Below are 20,067 nucleotides of genomic sequence, written 5' to 3' on the forward strand. Positions count from 1 at the left end.
TCGCGTGATGAGACGCGTGCTGCCAAGCATGTCGGAGCTCAAAATGTGGCAGATACGCCTAATGACCTCCTCCCTCATGTCATTGTCAAGTTAACATCAGACTATGGCAGAAGCTCAGCCGGAAATGCAGCCACTGCTGGCTCATGAAGATGTCGTCGTTTGGCCCATCATCCATATGATCCGCGGGGTATGCATTGATGCATCATTTCCACAGAAGTCTACTAACATTTGCACCACAGGACGTCACAGTATGCTTCTGTATACCTTCAAGCGAACTCTTTTACTAATACTTATACGATAACAGCACTACATAGGCAAGTCAAATTAAGTGCTACAGTGCTGTACTGACAATGTGTACAGATACACCCCTGACGCTGGAGGCGGTCAGTGTTCACTTTCTTCTGCTATAGACTAGGTTCTAACTTGGACGGGGGTAGTTAATTGGGCCTGATTTGACCTACACTCTCGTCCGTCCTCTAGAGGAGAAATATAACGCGATTCAGCGGACTGGAAACAAATCCGTCGTGTTTTGTTTCCTTCTCAACCGCGTCTATTTCATACGTGACCAGAAAAACTTGACCACGGGACCGCTGTCCTCTTCGCGCGCCATGCTATGCGAGATACTCGCTATTCGTTGCCTAAGAGATAACGGAAGCAGTATGCTGAACATGGCACTTGTCCTGACGACTAAGTGGCAAGTCTGGTCAGGTGCTGACCCTCATATAGTCGAAATGGCAAAGGAGGAACGTGATGACGATCTCGAGGAATGCGTCGGAAATGCAATTGAGATGGCCATCATAGGCAAGGCAAGGCGCTTCATCAAAAGTTCCCCATGCCAAAAAGTTATCGATGGCATCTGGATGTGTGTCGATCATTTTAATCGTCGTCTCACGTGTTGACATGTTCCTGCTTAGCGGTAAATGTGTATACCAGGCGAAAAGTAGTCATTCAATACTGTCCGATGTAAGCCATCGTACTTTTACATGCTTCATCAGCCCTAAATTACGATGCAGACATACAAACACAAGCCCATTCATTTCTACGATCCACACAAGGCACCTTTGTTGGACCATTATCGGTATGCAGTATATCTTCGTCACGAATTGGAATTCATCTGTTACAGGCTCAAAGTCCCTGCTATCCGCTCTGTCTTGGATTACTTCAAGTAAGGCACAATAAGTATGTTTTTTCTCGCTAAATCGAGTCCCTACTAGCTTCCTCGTCTTATTCATCCTTTTTGTGGTCGCTATTGAATTAAACGAACCCTCGAGGATTAATATGCCTGAAACTTTGTTTATGTTATATGGCCTCGGTTTCGCGCTGGAAAAGCTTGCAACCCTGCAGGAGCATGGAATCACAGGTAGATTTTTGGGCTCACAAGTTCGAGCAGATTCACTCATGTACCTGTAGTTTATTTCAAGGGTACTTGGGTAAGCAAAACCATCCCACGAAGAGATCTCATGTGGTTGACAGCTTGCAAAGAATGGCTTCGATCTAGCATTTGGTAGACTAACTAATGAAATGCCATATAACTTACTCACGGTCCCCTTTAGTGACGGCATACTGTGTCTACGCTTTCTTCAGACTGTATGGCGTGTATGGACACAGTGGGTCAATATGCTATCACCCACACTCGTCCTAGATAACAGATTATATGCGCAGAACATTGGGCCCAGGACCTTGGAACTGACTTTCTGGCTGTCATTGCATGCTTAATGTTTCCAAGGTGCTACTTAATACCTTTAGTTGGCCTAGGAAGACTGACGCACGTTGTTTAGGCTCGCCTTCGTAACACTCAAAAATAATTTGATGGTTTTATCGCTCCGTGCAATGATGATGCAGTTTGTTGCTCTCATGTTGATCGCCGCATTCTGCTTTTGTGGGTTCTTGTATGCTCTCTGGACGTGAGTGCAGCGGTCTTTACGGCATCATTCCTCTGTTTATTTTGGCTTCTCCAGGTTGAGTCGTAATCACGCTCGGTCTGTATCATCACATGTGAGAAGGGGCTGACTATATTGACTGTTTCTCGTCAGGTATTCAGCAGGGTAAGTAAGCAGCTGTTGAATATCGCAATAGTCAGTAATGTTCTGTAGAACAATTGCGTGGTGGATGCTTGACTTGTGGTTCGGTCTTGATGCCAGTGGCTTTGACAAAGCTTGTAAGGTTTCGTTCTTCTAGTGCTGATCTACGATAACGAATTTATTTCATCAGTTGAATTTGACTTTGTGTTCGGACCTATCCTTATGATCACTTATGCATGTCTGAGCAACACTCTACTACTGACTGGTGAGTTGTATCGTCACTCGTGTATATAATTGCTAAATATCTTCTCTAGTTCTCGTTTCTGTACGTTTACAAAGAAATGCCAAGCTTGAGTCGTTGAGAAACCAACACATTCACATAGATTCTCTCAAACACTTTCGCAAGGATCAACGAGGATGCTGCAGCGGAGGTAACATTCTCAAGCATGACCATATACAATTTATTGATTCCATTTTCGACACAGGCGATGTTTAGAAGAGCCGTGTCGACGATTGAGGGGCAAGTGGTATTTGAAGTTGCTTGCGTGCCTGTTGACATCTCGCATCTAGTGTCAAGGCCGACTCTTTATTTTCATACCAGCCTCCAATAAACCTACTGGCTCTTTGCATCCTGTTTCCTTCAAGCTATGTACTGTCACCGAGGTGGTTTCACAAGGTAAGTCCCGTAGCCCATGTATTGGAATTAGCGATTTGAATGGGATCTAGGTCAACGTCTTCATGATCAGGTTTGTGATTATCTACCGTTCTACACCTTCCATTGAAGGCTTGATTCAGAGCCACGAATTTCCCGATCTTGCTCATCATTGCTTTGTACGAACGTGAGCGATTAGAGCCGCTGTTATCCATTCTCTTTATTGACAATCTATTGAGGCCAATCCAAGAAGACTGGCTCGAATGGGTTCTATGAGACTATCACCTCTGTGGCGGAGAAGGTGTTGCCACGTCAGTTGAAGCGGATGTGTAAGTTCCGTTAATTATTTACATCGTTTTCAATCCTAAACGTGATTGCAGCGTTCTTCGAGGGACTGGTGGGTTCAGCGAGCACTATTGACATCGTGAGTGAACGTTCCTCGGCCACGTGGGGCTTATTCAATGCTTTTTTTCAGATCTTTGAAGTGGAAGAAGAAATGGACAATAGTGCATTGGATACCCGGGATTACGGCGAACTTCCTCCAACAGGCGCTATGGCTCAACGGCGTCCACCTCGAAAGTCAGACCACCAGACTTCACTTCGTCCTACTCGCTCTCTCAAAGAGTTGCAATCCCAACTACAACCTCCACCTCGATCACAACCCGAAATGACATCAACACACGCACGGCCGCCGTTACCACAACAGCTCGGACCTCTGTCATACCAGGCATCCCAGTCATCTGATGCCTCTGTTCTTCGTCGACGTGTCAGCTCACAAATAAGTCGCGCCGATATAATGCAAAGCATCAGTCCACTTGCACAGGTCTTCCAACCTTTAATAATGGACAATGTCGATGATGACCCAAAGGAGGAAACTCCGCAGTCTACTCCAGTACCCCTCATTAGCTATGGCCCAGCCAGTCGCAGGCTGGCGTCAATGCAACCTGTGAGGCGTCCTGATCCGATTCCTATCGCTCAGCGCAGACCTCCTCGGCCTGTGATTAATACGCATCCCGAAATCTTCGATGATCCAGGATCGCTCTCTGCCAGCCCGCAGCTGAGCACACAACCTGAAACTGCTGAAGAAGCGGAGGAAAACAGCTGTGAGGACAGTAGTATGATTCGATGGTTCGAGCGTATGAAGCGGATGGAGGAGAGGCAGAAACGCATAGAGGATTTGCTTTTGGAACTGGTTGGGCGCTCCCAGCGAGCATAAACGAGTGGTCAAACTTGTAAGCGAAACTTGACCCACACCATCGAATGCAGTTGACAAATTGTGCAGGTCATGTTGGATAGGAAACCGACGAGACTGGTGGTTATTATGTAATGCTGTTGTCGAATAAAAGTGTTAGCAACGGAATCTCCGAATGTGTCTAGCCCATGAAATACTATGTATTGCAGCATTAATTCTAGTGGTATACATCATTAAGAAGACCTCGAGTACGGAGTGTGCTGGGATGAGCCTGCTAATCACTCCGGGTGAAAATCGCACAGACGCCCTCGCACGGAGATTGACGGAAATCAATGAAATCTGAAAAAGTTAAATGTCCGTAGATACGGCTACAAATCCATCGAGCCATGCGTGGAAATCAGGGGCCATGTCCATAGTACGAAGTACACGTGACAACTGTGGCTATGCTGCCAACAACAACTTCAGACTCTCTATAAGTTAACGTTGACAATCAAGACGTCCGTATCAACGTTTCAACCTTCCACCGCGATGGCGAGTCCTTCAAGACCACGTCAGAGAATAAAAGTTACCCCTGCTTCAACCGCTGGCAACTACGACCAAGATGATGATGACCACGTACACGCTATATATCAAAGTCCCGTATGTTACTCACTGTTCCAGTCTTCAATGTCCAACTCTTTCTCGTTATACAGAACTCCCGCAGTGCATTTGAACGGGTTTTAGATACTCCACAAGCAAGTGCTGCGATGGTGGGTGTGTTGACGGCGATAGCATTTGCGCTTCGTTTTTACAAAATAAATCAACCAGACCAAGTTGTGTAAGTACCAAGTTATAATTCCTGGCTCTGGTCCCTAACCTGATACGCACATAGCTTTGATGAGGTGCACTTCGGAAAGTTTGCCTCCTTTTATATCACTCGCGAGTATTATTTCGACGTGCACCCCCCTTTCGCGAAACTATTATTCGGACTCACTGGCTGGTTCGTCGGGTTTGACGGTCACTTCACATTCGAGAACATCGGGGATAGCTATACCGACAATCATGTACCATATGTTGGCATGCGTGCTTTACCCGCGATTCTTGGAAGTCTTACGGTCCCCGTGGTTTACGCGATAATGAAGGAAACTGGCTATTCTACTATCATCGCTGCCTTTTCCGCCTGTATCATTCTCTTTGGTAAGCTCAAGCTTGGTGAACCTACTGCTTGTGTCTAACACGTCTCCACAGACAACGCTCACATTGCGCAGTCACGGTTAATTCTCTTGGACGCGACATTGGTCTTCTTCATGTCACTTACAATCTATTCATATGTTCGATTCCGCAAACTCCGTTACTGGTGCGCTATAATTGTTTTCTGAGATATCGTGATGTGACACATTCTCTATGCTAGGGAATTCACTGTTGAATGGTGGAGCTGGTTGATCGCTACTGGCTTTTTCATGGCTTGCACCTGGGGCGCGAAAGTAAACGGTATCCTGACTGTAGCCACCATTGGCATCGCTGTTTTAGTTGACCTGTGGGATATATTGGACCATAAGAAGGGTTTTACAATGGTAGGCTCCATCTCCCTGTTGACTTGTGCATGTCCCTTACCGCTATCTCAAGGAACATTTCTGGAAGCACTTCATGGCAAGAGCAGTAGGCCTGATCGTCGTCCCCTTCATCATCTACCTATCATTCTTCTACGTGCATTTCGCCGTTCTTACGCGTTCCGGAACTGGCGACTCTTTCATGACCCCCGCATTCCAGGAGACTCTCATTGGCAATGAACTGTTGATGAATAGCCAAGGCATGGGGCAACCTGCATCGAGTTTTCCTTCCAACTAAATGTAATATTTGCAGAGCTTCGTTACTTCGACGTTGTCACTATGAAACACAAGGATACAAAGGTTTACTTGCACTCGCATCCCGACCACTACCCTTTGCAGTACGACGATGGTCGCATCAGTAGTCAAGGACAACAGGTCACCGGTTATGGACATGATGATATCAATAACCACTGGCAGATCATCCCCACAAAAGCCCTTCCTGAGGCCGGCCGCGGTCGCGTTGTCCGCCACGAAGATGTCATCCAACTTTTGCACATCAGCACCCAAACACTCTTACTTACGCACGACGTTGCTTCCCCGCTTATGCCAACAAACCAGGAATTCACTACATGGCCCAAGGATGATCACTCACGACACAATGATACCTTGTTCTACTTGAACATTATTGACGCCGACTCTGAGGATCCATGGAAGAGCAAATCGAGCTACTTCAAGCTTGTTCATGGTCCCACCAGGGTGTCCATGTGGACCCATTCTAAACAGTTGCCAGAATGGGCTTTCAAGCAACAAGAGATCAATGGTAACAAGAACCCCACAGAGAAGAGCGCTACTTGGTTCGTCGACCAGGTAATCTCGACTGAGAGTGAGTAGATTTTTCACGAGGTGTATTTGGTTATATTGACCCTTTAATTAGGTCCCGAAGGTCTTTCTGGCGAACAAGTTCCGAAGGAACCTAAGAAAATCAGCTTCTTCAGGAAGTTTGCCGAGCTGCAGTTGTTGATGCTCCAGCACAATGCGGGACTCACTTCATCACACCCCTATGCTAGCGGTCCGATCAACTGGCCTTTCCTCATCAGCGGGATCAGTTTCTGGACAGAAAACGACGCTCAAAAACAGATTTATCTTATTGGTAACATCGTTGGCTGGTGGACGTGCGTCATCGCACTGTCCATCTATGTTGGTATCATGGGTGCTGACCTACTTGCCCGTCGTCGTGGCATTGAACCCATTCCTGAGGGTAGGTGACACTTGTTCTAAGGGAATAGTGAATTGACTTTTGGTTTAGCTGCCCGTGGCCGCCTATGGAACTCCGCCGGATTCTTCCTTCTGATCTGGGCCATACACTACCTTCCCTTCTTCCTTATGAGTCGACAGCTTTTCATCCACCACTACCTCCCATCGCATCTTGCTTCTGCACTCCTTGCCGGCTCTGTTCTTAGCTTCATACTTTCGGATACGGTCAATTACCCGATTAGTATCGTTGGACGTTGGACGAAATTGCGCAAATCGGAGTACGCTGATCTTGGTATGAAAGGGCCTGTGGTGGTGGGCGTATTCACATTCATCTTGTTTTTGATGTTCGTATACATGGCACCATTAACATATGGTACGCCTGGGTAAGTGGTGATTTGAGTTCTTGCAACCGAGCGTCACTGATATGCCATTCAGGCTTGATGGAGAGGCTGTCAACGCGAAGCGCTTGTTGTCATCGTGGACGTTACACTTCGCAGCAAAGGAGACCGCTGAAGTATCGTGAGACAGAGCTAGGGATGATTGAATGGCGTGACACGCACGACGGGATTTTGTACATAGTAGATGATAATCCATTTGGACATTCGATTGCTCTATGGCTTGTACCGCTTGTCACTTATGTTAGGCCAATCATGCGAAATTTGCGGACTAAAGGAGATAAGGCGTTAGTCGACAGCTTTTAAATTTTGTCCTCTGACTGCTCGGGGATGCCGCCTGTGCTGGCGAGTTGCTTGTGAATACGTTAGATGTAGTACGTGCGTGGATCATAGTTAGCTTCCGCCTGGACAGGTTGGAAATTCCAATCATTACAAGATTATTGGCCCAGCAGTTGATAGATATCGGTGCTGCAAACATGCGGCAGCCTTGTTTGGTGACCTTGACCGCTTGAGATTCTTAGTTCATTCATTTCTACACTGAACTGTTGAGTCCGCATTACGATCGCCTTCAATTTGCCGCAGCCAAGATGTTCAACGCGCCGCGGCCAGCCCAGCGGTATGCTTCCGCGCCTGTCAACGGTCTTGGAGGTAGTTTCGTCGACGAGAACCCGCTGGCTGCCTCGATTTATGACGATCCGTGGAGCGCTGCGCCATCACCTTCCCCGCAACCCATACCGAGTGTGACGTCTGCTCTTAGCTCTGTATTAGGTGCGAATTGAAACAAATTTTCTGGCTGCGTCTGACTAGTGATGGTTGGACAGCGGAAGCGACTGTCCCAGATTCATATTACAGGGCATTTGCCGTCGTAGATACAACAAACTCTGGAGAGACATCCGTAAATGCACTGTCTCGCGTTTTGTCAACGTCTGGATTGCCTGCAACGACGGTAGAAAAAGTGAGTGACGCAGTTAGCGGTGGGACAAATGGTGCTCATCCTATATCAGATCGTGAACCTCGTAAGCTCTCGACCAAGGGTGTCCAAGCTAGAATTCTTCGTGGCTCTTGCATTATTAGCCCTTGCTCAGTCTGGCAAAGGTGCGAGATTCGTTTATTCAACCATAAGTTACACTAATATATAAGTGGGCTCGGGTAGACACCAGCGTGGAACAAGTCGCTGCCCGTGCTGCAGAAAACAGTCTACCCGAACCATTTCTCCACCTCGATACCTTACAACCGAGCACCTCGGCTCTCTCTTCTCCCTACCCAACCTACAGGCAGGCCACTCTGGACCCGTGGAGCGTATCACGATTTGGGAGCAATGGGGGAGGGTCTGACTTTGCTGCCCCTCGCAGTGCAACGACGATCAATGGCGGAGCTGCATCAAGTTTGGCGGGGTCGGGGTTGCCGAGGGAGTGGTGGAAAACACAAGAAACTGTGGATGTGACTATCCAAGGGCAGCAGGGATTCATCCTGAATCGGTATACGGTGTACGAGATTAACACTGAAGTGAGAGGACACTCATCTATCCATTCCCAACACACTCATATTATATGGTGCCTAGCACGGCGCACCTGTTCATCGTCGGTATTCAGAGTTTGCGTTTTTATGGGACTGCTTGGTGCGGCGATACCCTTTCCGTCTGCTACCTGCCCTTCCGCCCAAGCGTGTGCAGCGTAAGCTCTGTGTTTTGTTATCTTTAGTTTGACTCATGTGTATCGAAGCCGACGCTGCGTTTATTGAGCAACGAAGGTGTGGAAACATGGTGCTTGTTAGTCAGGACATCTGAAATGTTTGTAACAGGAAAGGTCTTGCGAGGTTTCTGAACGCTGTGATGTATGTGACTACCACTCTCATCTGGTATACTTGATTGAAGGTTGTTCAGAAACCATCCAGTGATCAAGGAGGACGGTCTCCTTGCGACGTTCCTCTCGGAACCATCCTTCGAGAACTGGCGCAAGCACACCGCCGTATCTCTAGAAGAAGAATCCGTTAGCAAACATGTTGATAGGATAGAAGAAATCACCGTCCCAAGTGACCTCGAAGACAAACTGGCGTATGTGCGACATATCCATTATCTCAACCGTCCACTGAAGAGTTTTGAAGTTTCGTGCGGGGCAAGATCGGTCCATTGATAGAGCAGTGGCAGAGAATATGCGTGTTGGCAGAACGCATAATAAAGAGACGCGATTCAGCTGCGGTACGGATCCCTCCAAGTCTCAGGCGCACCTATTTACGGGCTCACTTCACTTTCCCTTTCCTCTCCCCCCATCCTCCTCCTTTGGATGACCATGACCATGATCATATACCCGGACCTGCTTCGTCAACAACGTCGTTGGCCGCTTCTTTGTCAACGTTGTCCTCGCGCACTGTACCTTCCGACGACCTTGAATCGGATGATCAGGCAGACTTGGCGCGACTGACCAATGCGCTGAGGGCCGTTGTTGAAGTGAACGAACGGTGTTGGAGGGGGGATGAATGCGAATTGTGTGATGGCGTGCGACAAGGGATTGCACACGTTGCTTCCCATACACAACGGCAATCTGATTTGCTGGAACAACGAGTCAGTGTATTGCTCTATCTAGTTCTGCTTATTGAACACTTCACTTCAGACGAATTCATTGCTCTACTCAACGTTGGAAGCGCTGAAGGTAAGCGAATCGCCAGCTGGTTGTTGATGCGTTTATTTTCAATGGTGCAGAGTCAAAGGGATCTGTATATTGCGATGCGAGATCTGTTCATCCGCCGTGACCGTCTCTCTGTCGATAATGTCGACCGGCTGAAGAAACGAGTTGATTCGAATTCGATGAAACTCGAAGGTATAAAGGCTGCTTTGAAGGACGGCTGGCAGGACGACGCCGATCGAATTATTGGTTTGATAGAGAAAGACCAAGCGACGATCGCTACACTCTTGAACCGAAGAGTGTTTATTCGTGCTTCGTGAGTGTTTTACGCTGCCATCTGCCACTTTTTGTGGTTGTTAACGCTCTCTAGGATGTGGCATGAGCTTCGTGTGGTGCTGCATAATAAGGAGAATGCTTTGCTCAGCAAGTTAGTGCAGAATCTGGCTCATGATGAGCAAGCTTTCGTCAGTAGTGTGCTTGCTGATTGGGTATCTCTTGGGAATGCTGTTGAGGAGATGCCATATGAGTAGGACACTTATGATGTGGATATATCTTGTCACTGTATGTAGACTTTGTGTGATTACATGCTTGGGTACTTGTTTTAGCGCGCTAAAACTTGATCGATCTGATCAACTACTAAGTATATGTGCTCAAACTCCAAGGCCCACCACCCATATTCAGTCCTTCACATTTCATTCCATGGACAGTTTTGATGATCTTCTCGCACCCTCTCGGAACGTCCTTGAAGAAAATCCATTTGAAGACCCATTCGCTAAACGTTCTTCTTCGCCAGACCCATGGTCTAGCTTCTCCCATGCTGAGCCAGGGCCAACGCATCATGATATCGACTATTACAAGACCGGCTTCGAGGATGAACCAGTACGCAGTACTAGCGCAACGCCCACGACTGCGTCATATGTAACAGGCGACCACGGGCACAGCGACCAGAACAGCCTGATTGCAGCTGACCCACTAGATGCGGCTGCAGTGACTGCTGAGGACCATGATGATGAACACAGTACAGCGCCGACAGACGTTGCTTCCCCACGTACACCTGGCTTCAGCACATATGCATCTAGCACGGAAGAGCATGCAACAACTTCCGTCTCCGAACCTACATCAGAATCGCCCATTCCTCATGATGAGGAGCCAGTCGGGGCAGTAACACCTCCTCACCAGGAGCCGTCCCCATCCCTTACTACAACTATTCCTTCTACCAAAATTATCACACGTTTTGACAGCCCAGAGCGTGCTGTTATCTCGCCACTGGAGCGGAGTTTCTCTCCAGTAGTCGATCAAACCTTTGCAAGCGTTGCATTAGAAGCGGAATCTCATCGAGGTTGGCAGTCTGACTGGGGAACGAATGATCCATTGCCACCTGTTCATTTGCCTGTCGCAAATACTACAGCCGATGAGGAAGACGATGATGACAAGCCGATTGGCCAATCGGCTAAATTCAAGGGCATAGACAGGATTAACTCTCCACAGGTGGGTGTCTGCACAATGGATTATGAACTGCTGTATCTATTGCGCAGCAGTTAGCAACTTCACCCGCTTCTACTGGGAGCAGAAGCGATTCATCAGCTCCTATCTTCGTCATTTCGGTCGATGATCCTCAGCGTGTGGGTGATCCCATTCGGGCGTTCACTATGTATACCGTGCATACACGAGTGAGCTTTTGTTTGGTGCTGCTGATAATATCACTCAAGAAGCTTCCTAGACAACCTCTCCGCTTTTCCAGAAGTCGACATTTTCTGTGCTACGTCGGTATTCAGACTTCCTATGGCTATACGAGACCCTTTCAGCGAACAATCCGGGTGTCATTGTCCCTCCTGTACCAGAGAAAAGTCCGTTTGGGCGTTTCGATGAGACATTTGTACAACAGCGACGACTGGCTCTCGAGAAATGTATCCAAAAGATTGTCAATCACCCAGTGCTGGCCAAGGACCCTGACCTCAAGCTTTTCCTCGAAAGTGACACTTTCTCCTTAGACGTGCGTTATACGATCCTGCTGCTTAAGTTTCCTTGGCTTGAGCGATATACAGATCAAACACAGGAAAGCCGAGCTTTCGCACGAAAGAGGAGGACTCATGGCATCTATCGGCCAAACCTTGACGGGTCCGCGGTTTCATGAAACTGATGAGGTTCGTCACGAAGCCTGTTTATCACGGCGCATGTTGACTTCGCATTCCTGCAGTGGTTTGATAGACAACGTGCATATCTGGATGGTCTCGAATCACAGCTGCGTGGTTTAGTAAAGTCGATAGAAATCGTTGCGAAGCAACGAGCCGGTGTGTCTTTGTCTTTCTATATGTTGCCGGTACATTGTTTGATTGCCTTGCAGAATTGGCCGCTGCAACTGGGGAGTTCGCCACTGCGATCACTGATCTGTCACTCTCAGACATCGGAAAGCAACTGGAGCAATTCTTGGCTGCCATGGCTGACGTCCAGCGGAAGGCTGAGGAGGTTCAAACCATTCAGTCGCAACAGGACATAATGACTCTTTTAGCTACCGGTAAGTCTACCGTTTTACCTTTCTAGCACTAATTAATTGGTCTGGAGCGGACGAATATTCAAGGTTGATCAACTCTGTTCGTGTAGGTCACTCGGTGTCCTTCATACGTTGTTCCACCTGACTCTGTTTTCCAGATGGCCTTTAACTCTCGCACGCGAACGTACACTGCATGGCAAAATGCTGATTCTGACGTCCGCCGTGTCAAACAAAATCATGAACGACTTCGAGCTCAAGGTCGTCTCCCCACGGATCGGATGAGCCACACCGTTAGCCAAATATCAGAGGTGTGATCGTTTCATTTTTTTGTCTTGCACATTCTTACGGTTGGTCAGGCTGAACGTCGAGCTCTGGATGCCAAGCACGAATTTGATCAGTGCTCAAAGCTGATCAAATCTGAAATGGCAAGATTTGAGCAGGAGCGCGTGGATGATTTCAAGATATCTTTGCAATCTTTCCTTGACGGGATGGTATCCAGACAGAAAGAGGTATGTGCTGTAATATGACGCCTTAAATGGAGACCTCAATACTGTCGTAGCTCATTACTACATGGGAGAACTACCAACAACTTCTCCTGAAACGTGTTGCTGCTTCCGATGGGAGTCAAGTTATACAGTCATAGCGAAGTGATAATTGCGGATATACTTTGTGTGTCGTACGTCGGGTGTTTTTGTGGTTGTGCCGTATAAAGCTCGGAGATTCTCGGCTTCTTTCGATCCGTCTTTCGTCCAAATTGAACCTGCTGATCTGGGAGACTGGGAAGTACTGGGAAGATGAAATACTCGGTCGACTTCTAGCTCTCGCGGATCCGGATCCGGATAATACAAAGATTGTACCATATTACCACAGGCACCATCATGACTATCAATCGGTGGCAAACTGTAACCCATTAAGTCAGATGAAGAACAGAGTAGGAGTCAGTGTCAGCTCTGCAAAGTTAGATAGATACATTTTGTGCGTTAGAAATGAAAGATCCCACATACTATTGAATCATAACTGGCACCAGGCGAACCACAATAATCTATGGAAAAGCGGCAGTACTGGTGTTGAAGAGAACACGAAACAGGAAGTACTAATGGAGAACTTTCGGACTGAGCAGGATGTGCATGAACTTGCCAGCGAGAAAATGGGCCATTATCGTAGATCCACTTACATACCCGACATCGCTAGCGAATACATTGACAGCGCCGCTGAAAGGATCCCACGAAACTTGAACCGAAAACGGGGTGCTGAGTATCCTACATCAGTAAAACCGCTGAAATGAACGCTTAGCTTAAGCGCGTTACGAACACTTACGAATACTTACGACTTCAGTAGCGCACTCGTCTGATTGGTGGAGAGCTCAGACGATGATTATGTTCTACGGAAATGAATGCGATCAGGCTAGATTGTGCTATCTTACTTATCAACACGATTAGAACGCAGATAATCAATTGTATTGTAGGCAAATGCAAATCTACATCAAACCACTGTGCATTGTATTGAAAACTTCCTTGTCCGAAAATGTATTCAAGTAGTATTCATCACAGATCTCCATTGCGTTCGTAGCATTTATCATGCGATCCATCTTCGAACCATACATAGGGATCAGCTCAACAGCACAGGTAACGGCTGTCAGCGGAATGATGCTGCCAGGTCGGAAGATCCGACCTGTTCCATCCTGATGGTAGATGCGTTTCACTCGGTACATGCCAGCGCTTGCATCCTCAGTAGGTGTTGCTGTGATCTGAAAGTACTGAACGTATAGAAGGGGCGAGTCTTTAAGATAGTGGGGCAGGGTTTGACCTTTCCTGGCAATAGCTTGAAAAACACAACGCACTTGCGCAATGTATGTATCTGCACAGGCTTGTAAGCACATGGATGACGCCAGCAGTTAAATACTTACCATCATTGCCAGGCAATTGCACGAGAACTGCATCGCAATTGCCCATAGGGAAGGTCTCTGATGGTGGAAACGCTTGGACGATTTGACTCGGCATCACAACTCGCGACTGGAAGGTAGAGTGTAGCTGTAAACGAAACTTGTTCCATGTCCTGACTGAATCTCGCGCACACGTCCAGGCTGTTGTTGGGGTGTTTTGGGACGAGTCATTGATATATTCCATGAGCACTGCGCCGAAATTTGGGAGAGAGTAGATAGATTGCAGATCAGTGATAGAAAGTGACTTTCGATCGGGAGAGATGGTGACATGAAATGCGGCATTAGCTTCAACAGAAAGTATTCCCTTCAAAAAATGGTTGCGGACAGGTCGCGGGCCATGGAAGCGATTCTGCTCGCCGGGAAGCACACGCGCTATCCAGGCCAAAGTAGGATCTGTCTCCGTGACGATATTGTCTTCGATTGCAATGGCATTCACGAGCGGTGTACCATGCGAATGCAAAAGGGTATAAAGATTGAAGCGTCGCATGGTTTCGTCACGATTGAGAATTTGGACGACCTGTAAGGTAAAATTCCTGGCTTGCCGACTAGTCCTTTCGAATGGAAATTTGCAGTGTGTGATCAGGAGTCGCTCACTAACATCCGCTGAGTACTGTATCAAACCTCCGAGATCTCTGATGGACCCCGCAAAGCTGTGAAACAACTCCATTTTGGGGATGAGGAAGTTATCGATCGTTCCACTCTTCCCTCTCCGAGCACCGGCATCGAGTATCGCTTGCTTCAGCGTATGAAACATGTGGAGGGAGTGCACCATAGCATCAATGGACGAGTCAGTGTGCACGGGGCTCTGTGCCTGGTAAATGAATTCGGTGAGGAAACGAATGGCATGGACGAAATCAGGGGTTGTGTTTGCTGCACCAGCGACTGTGGCGACAATGGTCCGTTCAATGTCACGATGCTCCCGGCACGTCATCTGGTTGATGTGGGAGACACCAGACCCAAAATGACGTGTTCCGACTCATTTATGATGAGCCTTGTAGCGAGCATCAAGTTCATCCTCCCCGACAACTTCCTTGCACCACTTTAAAGGATGGTCACCAAAATATTTGTGACAGGTGTGAAGCAGTTCGCCGGGCAAAAAATGACTTGGATCTGCATGCGGCCAATCTCTCCAATATGGCTGATGAACGCCGCTAAGCAGCAATGCTTTAGCTTCGCGTTGGAAGAGTGGTACATTCCATGGATCAACACGTTTGCATAGGTCGTAGATGAGCTTGAGCGTATGGTCGCCTGTTCGACGGGGGAAAAGTTGAGCACTACCAAAGTCGCTTTGGGTTGCCATCGTAAGTGGTGACGCATTTTTTGAGACACAAGCGATGAGCTGTGCCTCAGGGAGATCAGCTGTATATGCGACGAGCGGAGTGAAGCAATGCCGGATATAACCCATGGAGTCCGACATGTATTCACCGACCCTCGCAGCCACCTTGCATTTGGCAAATATCATGTCCATGCACTTGTGGAACAGGCGAGCATGGAGGAGTGTTTGGAAATCCGCGTGAACATCAAACTTCGGAATCGGGATAAATGCAACACAGCGCCATGCATGAGCGGTGGCCTTCATACGAACTTCAGATTGAATATTGGCAATCGTAAGGAACACCGGGTGCATTTCTAATCCTCCCGACATCCTGGTTACGGGCGTCTTGTCAGATGCGAGGATGATTGGTACCATAGTGGCACCTTCTGGAAGGTTGTTCTGGCATAGAACACTGAGCAATACCACTTTACCGCTGTTAAGGAGCCCTACCTGAATATCGAAAGCCATGTTAGCTGTAAAAAACTCGCCATATTCGCGTTCTGAGCCAGTGGTAACAATGTGAGGATCATACATCATATGATTGGAAAAGATCGGGTTTGCAAAGAGATCTTTGACGACTTCGAGACCGTCACGCCAGATTAGCTCGATTGGCCTTGCAGTTGTGTAGTTGGTAAACTCGAGTGTCGTTGATTGCCACTCTGGGCCGCTTGGTAGCGCATCAATCCAGCCAAATAGTTGATCTGCGCTCTTGAAGGATGGCCTGGGTCTATTTTTGAACTTGTGCGAAGCTCAGAGTTAGTACAGTCAAAACTGCAGAAACAGATAATGCTACTCACCCAGTCTAGTTTCAGAAATTTGTTAATATCGGTTTGTGTCAGCCGTTGAACGAGGAACTCTGCTAGCTGCCATTCAGCCTGATCAACAAAAGGGTATGATGGATTTATTGCTCTGCGGCGCTTTTGATCTAAGTCGTGATCCTCCATTTCCTGCAAGATATTTCGTCCCCGTCCAAAAATGTAGCCTGACTTTGGATGGTACTGGCCAGTGACTTCTTCTCGGTTGTTGTCTCCCCATTGGAAAGCTGGAGGGATTGGCAAGCGGTAAGTGGACTCTCTGTTCCAACAAGAATGCGTCTGATCATTGAGATGATCTACAACAGCAAGATTTGATGCAAATTCGAGTCCGCAATTCGGGCATTTTGTAGATGTTGGACCACTGAAAAAGTTGGTCAGTTACTGCTGTACCATTTGATACAACTCACCTGTGACAATTGCATATTTCCAGACCTGTTGCAGTGCACCCCTCAAGTTCCGAGCCCATTGCGGTGCGTTTGGAGTGAGGAAATTCACCAAGTTCTTCAAACTCCGCCAGCTTGTATTTTTGCTGTACTACACTCACCACTGCAGAGATAACAGATTATATTTCTATGACTCCAGATTCTTTCAATGACGTTCTTTCATCGTCTGCGTCTACAACATCGGGTTCCAGTGGTCGAACTCGAGTGGACTCCCTCCAAACTCCTGACCCTTCCAAAATAACTGAAGGGAAGGTCATAACTTTGACCACAGGTCTCACGTCCCTCGAGCCCCCCTCCCTGCGCTCAGAGACCTCCTCTCCGGTTTCAACCCATTCTGATGCCAATTCACTTATTGGCAGCACTCGCAGTTCCCGGCGTGGAATGCGACCTGCAAGCAGGAGTCACCCATACCTGCATCGTGGTGCTCCTAGTACCCAACTGGAGCTGCGCTTTGCCCTGAAGGGAATCCGAGGAACCCCTGACATCAAACTTACTGATGCCATAAAGGTAAGTAGGCCCTTGTTTTCAGGAACTGATGATTTTTATTCAACTATTGCAGGGGCGGGACATTTTCTTGCGTGGTCTCTCGTCTTTGTCAAGTGACACGATAACGTTGGCAGCACACGCCAAACATGCTGCGCGAGAAAACCACCGTCACAAGGTCAAGCAACTCGGTTGGGAGATCCAAGAGGTAGAATACAACAAGCTACTCCTCAAAGCATTTGAGCGGAAGGAGAAGAAGCGACTGAAAATGGCAGAGTCGGATTATCGCCTCTTCGAGAAGCTCTTAGTGGGACGAGATCTTCCGGCTCTACAGCAGGATGCTGAATACCTGGAGGAATCGCACGATTCTGAGCTCGATTCCCTAGCTACGGCTGATGAGCAGCTCTATCAAATTTCATCTGTATCACCACTCGCAACAAAATATGTCTCTCACAGGCTTCCAAACAGTAGTGACACGGAGTATGAGCAAGATGAGGAGGAGGCTGACAATGGGGAACGATCCGACGATTCCAATTATTCTGACGCCGAATTGGAAGGTAGAAAGCTCTATCTCCCTAGATTATACAAATAACTCACAAGCTTACCTTCTCAGATTGATCATTGCTCACAAGTGCCGTCAGACGCAGCCATCGATAATCCTTTCTTGGTACCATTCTATTCATGAAATTTCCCATCTGTACACTGTACTATATCGGATTGAATAGTAGGAGTTGTATTTCATCGATCGATGATATGATAAAGTTTGCGCTCGCTGACAAGTTGTGACTAACTAACTGTAAGCAACACTTGACTAGCACCACGACATCAATGGACCCCCCTCCGCCATCAGCAAGATCTACTGGTAGGCGAAAGCCCAACGCTGCAAGGGTACGTGTTGGAATTGCAATCCTGTCGCCGATGCTTACTGATCAATCTATAGAAGGGTTTTCAGCCAGGGATTCACTCGGACCTTAATCCCAGTGGCCAGTCGGTCGCCAATCAACTCGCCTTACCTGGTGATCGCGCAACGACACCCGCAGAACATCGCATTCAGATGCCCATCTCACAGCAGCATCATGCACAACTTGAGCCCCATTACCATCAACCCCCACCGCCGCAATATTCCCAGCCTCAACACCAAGCTCCGCTCATGCACCATCAGCAACCCCCGGCCATGCACCATCAGCACCCCCTGGTCATGCACCATCAGCAACCCCCGCCCATGCACCATCAGCAAAACCCACTCATGCACCATCAGCAACCCCCGCCCATGCACCATCAGCAACCCCCACCCATGCACCATCAGCAACCCCCGCCCATGCACCATCGGGACGAGGATAGAGCACTAGCCGATGCATATGCTGGCGCATTTGCCCTCCTCCACGAACCATCGTCAAGGCAGCCATCACAACCAGATTTGGTCGGAAATGGATCTTTGGCCCCATGGGGGGCCGCGCGGCTTGTCGCTCTGGCCCCCCTTCACTTGGGAGAGAACATCCGTGGGGAGAGAACCCAGGGTGTTATTCGAGTAAGTTATATTTGAGTGTTCGTTTTTGAGTGTTTACCTATGATATACAGACTCAAAAACATGTCTCCGACAGTGGGAGACGACGACGTAATGCGAGACTTCCTCCCACGCCAGAGCTACTGTCAGCTGATCCTGCCGCTGCACCTGATTTGCCCGAGGGGTCTGGGTCAATTGTGGACCCGCCCATTTCGACTCGCATAAAGCTCTCGACGAAATCAGCCCGAAAGTTGAAAGAAACCGCAAAGAGTAAGCTTCGGGCACTTCTACTGAACGTGGATGCGGAAACAGATGGTGCCCCGAATGATGAGCTTCGCGATAAGATGATACGCAATGCGTTGCAAGCCACGAAAATTGAACAATTTGGTCAAGGTGTGTTTCATTGCTTTCCGAATCTCAAATGTACTGATACTGAGGTCATAGCGGAAATTGAGGATATCAAGGGTATCAACAATTTTATGGTGGCCGCAATAGCAGATATGCGACACGGGTTCAAAGCTTACGCGATGAAAACAGTTCCAGTTGGCTATGGTCTGCGCCTGCCACTGTTTTCGGAACAGGATGAGTCAGCGCATGGGCGAGATAGAGTCAGTGTTCTACTAGAGGATTCGAGATACCTTCACCATATTGAAGAGGTGACAGTCTCCGTCAATTCAGTAGGGTGTCGCTCACTCGGCCACAGAGCATGGGTGACACGGAGGTTCGACGATTACTGGAGAACGAAGTTCTCATCAACATGGTCATTGACCTTTTGAAAGACGGATTATCGGACATTGTAAAGGGCCCACTCGATCGTTTGTTCGCAGCATGTGGCGCAACAATCCGCTGCGTGCTATATGCCCATCGTACTGGTCATTTCGTTGATTTCTCTGTAAATTCCTCTATTTTTGATGATGCTTACCACGAGATCATGAACTACATTACTACAACTATTCATCCTTCAGATACTTTGCGTGAAAGGTTCGCGGCTGTACAGCAGGAGGTTCGCAAACGAGTTTAGCATTAGTAGTAGATTTGTACCATACCCACTGCCCGCATCTAATCAATGATAATCCGGACTGATTTCACGCTGATAGTGACAATCATTTCCTCGCTTCCTCGCTTGTTGCATTTGTTCTCCGTTGCACACATTTTTGGTCTAGTTACATGCTAAATACAGCTCGTCCGAGACCATACTAAATAGGGATCATAAAACGATGCTTGAACGACGATTTAAACTGTTGATGTAGCATCGACAGTGCCCGATATCAATTAAAATGGTGAGGAAGAGGGCCACAGCTCTTCGAAGCAATGCAGATGGGATCTTTCAACACCAACTTAAGCCCGCAGTGGTTGTCACCTTCACTGCACGATTGTGCAAAACTTGAAAGATTCATCGAGGACAACCTA

General features: G+C 47.9%; 6 protein-coding genes across 6 annotated transcripts; 5 read left to right on the top strand and 1 right to left on the bottom strand.

The window, feature by feature from the left end:
* The first annotated feature begins 56 nt into the window (after positions 1–56).
* F5147DRAFT_682301 (uncharacterized protein) lies at positions 57–4,150 on the top strand. Its single transcript, XM_041436444.1, has 27 exons — positions 57–187; positions 240–248; positions 305–314; positions 361–383; positions 438–862; positions 915–963; positions 1,014–1,078; positions 1,124–1,165; positions 1,215–1,360; positions 1,411–1,430; positions 1,483–1,504; positions 1,554–1,607; positions 1,663–1,726; positions 1,779–1,904; positions 1,959–1,979; positions 2,034–2,045; positions 2,094–2,158; positions 2,212–2,286; positions 2,336–2,346; positions 2,405–2,452; positions 2,507–2,541; positions 2,592–2,697; positions 2,748–2,767; positions 2,817–2,860; positions 2,913–3,002; positions 3,054–3,097; positions 3,149–4,150. Exons 1-27 carry the CDS (start codon positions 104–106, stop codon positions 3,887–3,889), a joined length of 2,451 nt encoding a protein of 816 aa, XP_041295570.1. The 5' UTR covers positions 57–103; the 3' UTR covers positions 3,890–4,150.
* A 192-nt stretch (positions 4,151–4,342) lies between these two features.
* On the top strand, positions 4,343–7,319 carry F5147DRAFT_682304 (glycosyltransferase family 39 protein). Its single transcript, XM_041436445.1, has 10 exons — positions 4,343–4,504; positions 4,558–4,682; positions 4,737–5,041; positions 5,093–5,201; positions 5,256–5,418; positions 5,471–5,654; positions 5,708–6,277; positions 6,329–6,652; positions 6,701–7,031; positions 7,084–7,319. Exons 1-10 carry the CDS (start codon positions 4,394–4,396, stop codon positions 7,169–7,171), a joined length of 2,310 nt encoding a protein of 769 aa, XP_041295571.1. The 5' UTR covers positions 4,343–4,393; the 3' UTR covers positions 7,172–7,319.
* Positions 7,320–7,541: 222 nt separating this feature from the next.
* Positions 7,542–10,279, top strand: F5147DRAFT_682308 (uncharacterized protein). Its single transcript, XM_041436446.1, has 12 exons — positions 7,542–7,811; positions 7,865–7,998; positions 8,048–8,138; positions 8,197–8,549; positions 8,605–8,716; positions 8,765–8,792; positions 8,844–8,876; positions 8,926–9,096; positions 9,147–9,603; positions 9,653–9,691; positions 9,742–9,980; positions 10,035–10,279. Exons 1-12 carry the CDS (start codon positions 7,631–7,633, stop codon positions 10,192–10,194), a joined length of 1,998 nt encoding a protein of 665 aa, XP_041295572.1. The 5' UTR covers positions 7,542–7,630; the 3' UTR covers positions 10,195–10,279.
* Positions 10,271–13,188, top strand: F5147DRAFT_682316 (Vps5 C terminal like-domain-containing protein). Its single transcript, XM_041436447.1, has 10 exons — positions 10,271–11,152; positions 11,203–11,334; positions 11,385–11,657; positions 11,710–11,808; positions 11,862–11,955; positions 12,009–12,179; positions 12,227–12,261; positions 12,314–12,463; positions 12,512–12,664; positions 12,715–13,188. The coding sequence occupies exons 1-10, from the start codon at positions 10,364–10,366 to the stop codon at positions 12,796–12,798; spliced, it is 1,980 nt and encodes a 659-aa protein (XP_041295573.1). The 5' UTR covers positions 10,271–10,363; the 3' UTR covers positions 12,799–13,188.
* A 444-nt stretch (positions 13,189–13,632) lies between these two features.
* On the bottom strand, positions 13,633–16,693 carry F5147DRAFT_744309 (uncharacterized protein; the record flags this gene model as incomplete). The annotated part of the gene is made up of 8 exons (XM_041439667.1): positions 13,633–14,012; positions 14,062–14,634; positions 14,692–15,028; positions 15,125–15,328; positions 15,425–15,811; positions 15,863–16,150; positions 16,210–16,588; positions 16,635–16,693. 8 exons carry the CDS (start codon positions 16,691–16,693, stop codon positions 13,633–13,635), a joined length of 2,607 nt encoding a protein of 868 aa, XP_041295574.1.
* Positions 16,694–16,799: 106 nt separating this feature from the next.
* On the top strand, positions 16,800–19,678 carry F5147DRAFT_759358 (uncharacterized protein; the record flags this gene model as incomplete). Its single annotated transcript, XM_041440441.1, has 7 exons — positions 16,800–17,177; positions 17,230–17,710; positions 18,004–18,041; positions 18,094–18,681; positions 18,732–19,050; positions 19,102–19,265; positions 19,361–19,678. The coding sequence occupies 7 exons, from the start codon at positions 16,800–16,802 to the stop codon at positions 19,676–19,678; spliced, it is 2,286 nt and encodes a 761-aa protein (XP_041295575.1).
* Between the last annotated feature and the right edge of the window lie 389 nt (positions 19,679–20,067).

Source organism: Suillus discolor (genome assembly GCF_016758755.1).
Source record: "Suillus discolor strain FC423 chromosome Unknown F5147scaffold_13, whole genome shotgun sequence".
NCBI classification, from domain to species: Eukaryota; Fungi; Basidiomycota; class Agaricomycetes; order Boletales; family Suillaceae; genus Suillus; species Suillus discolor.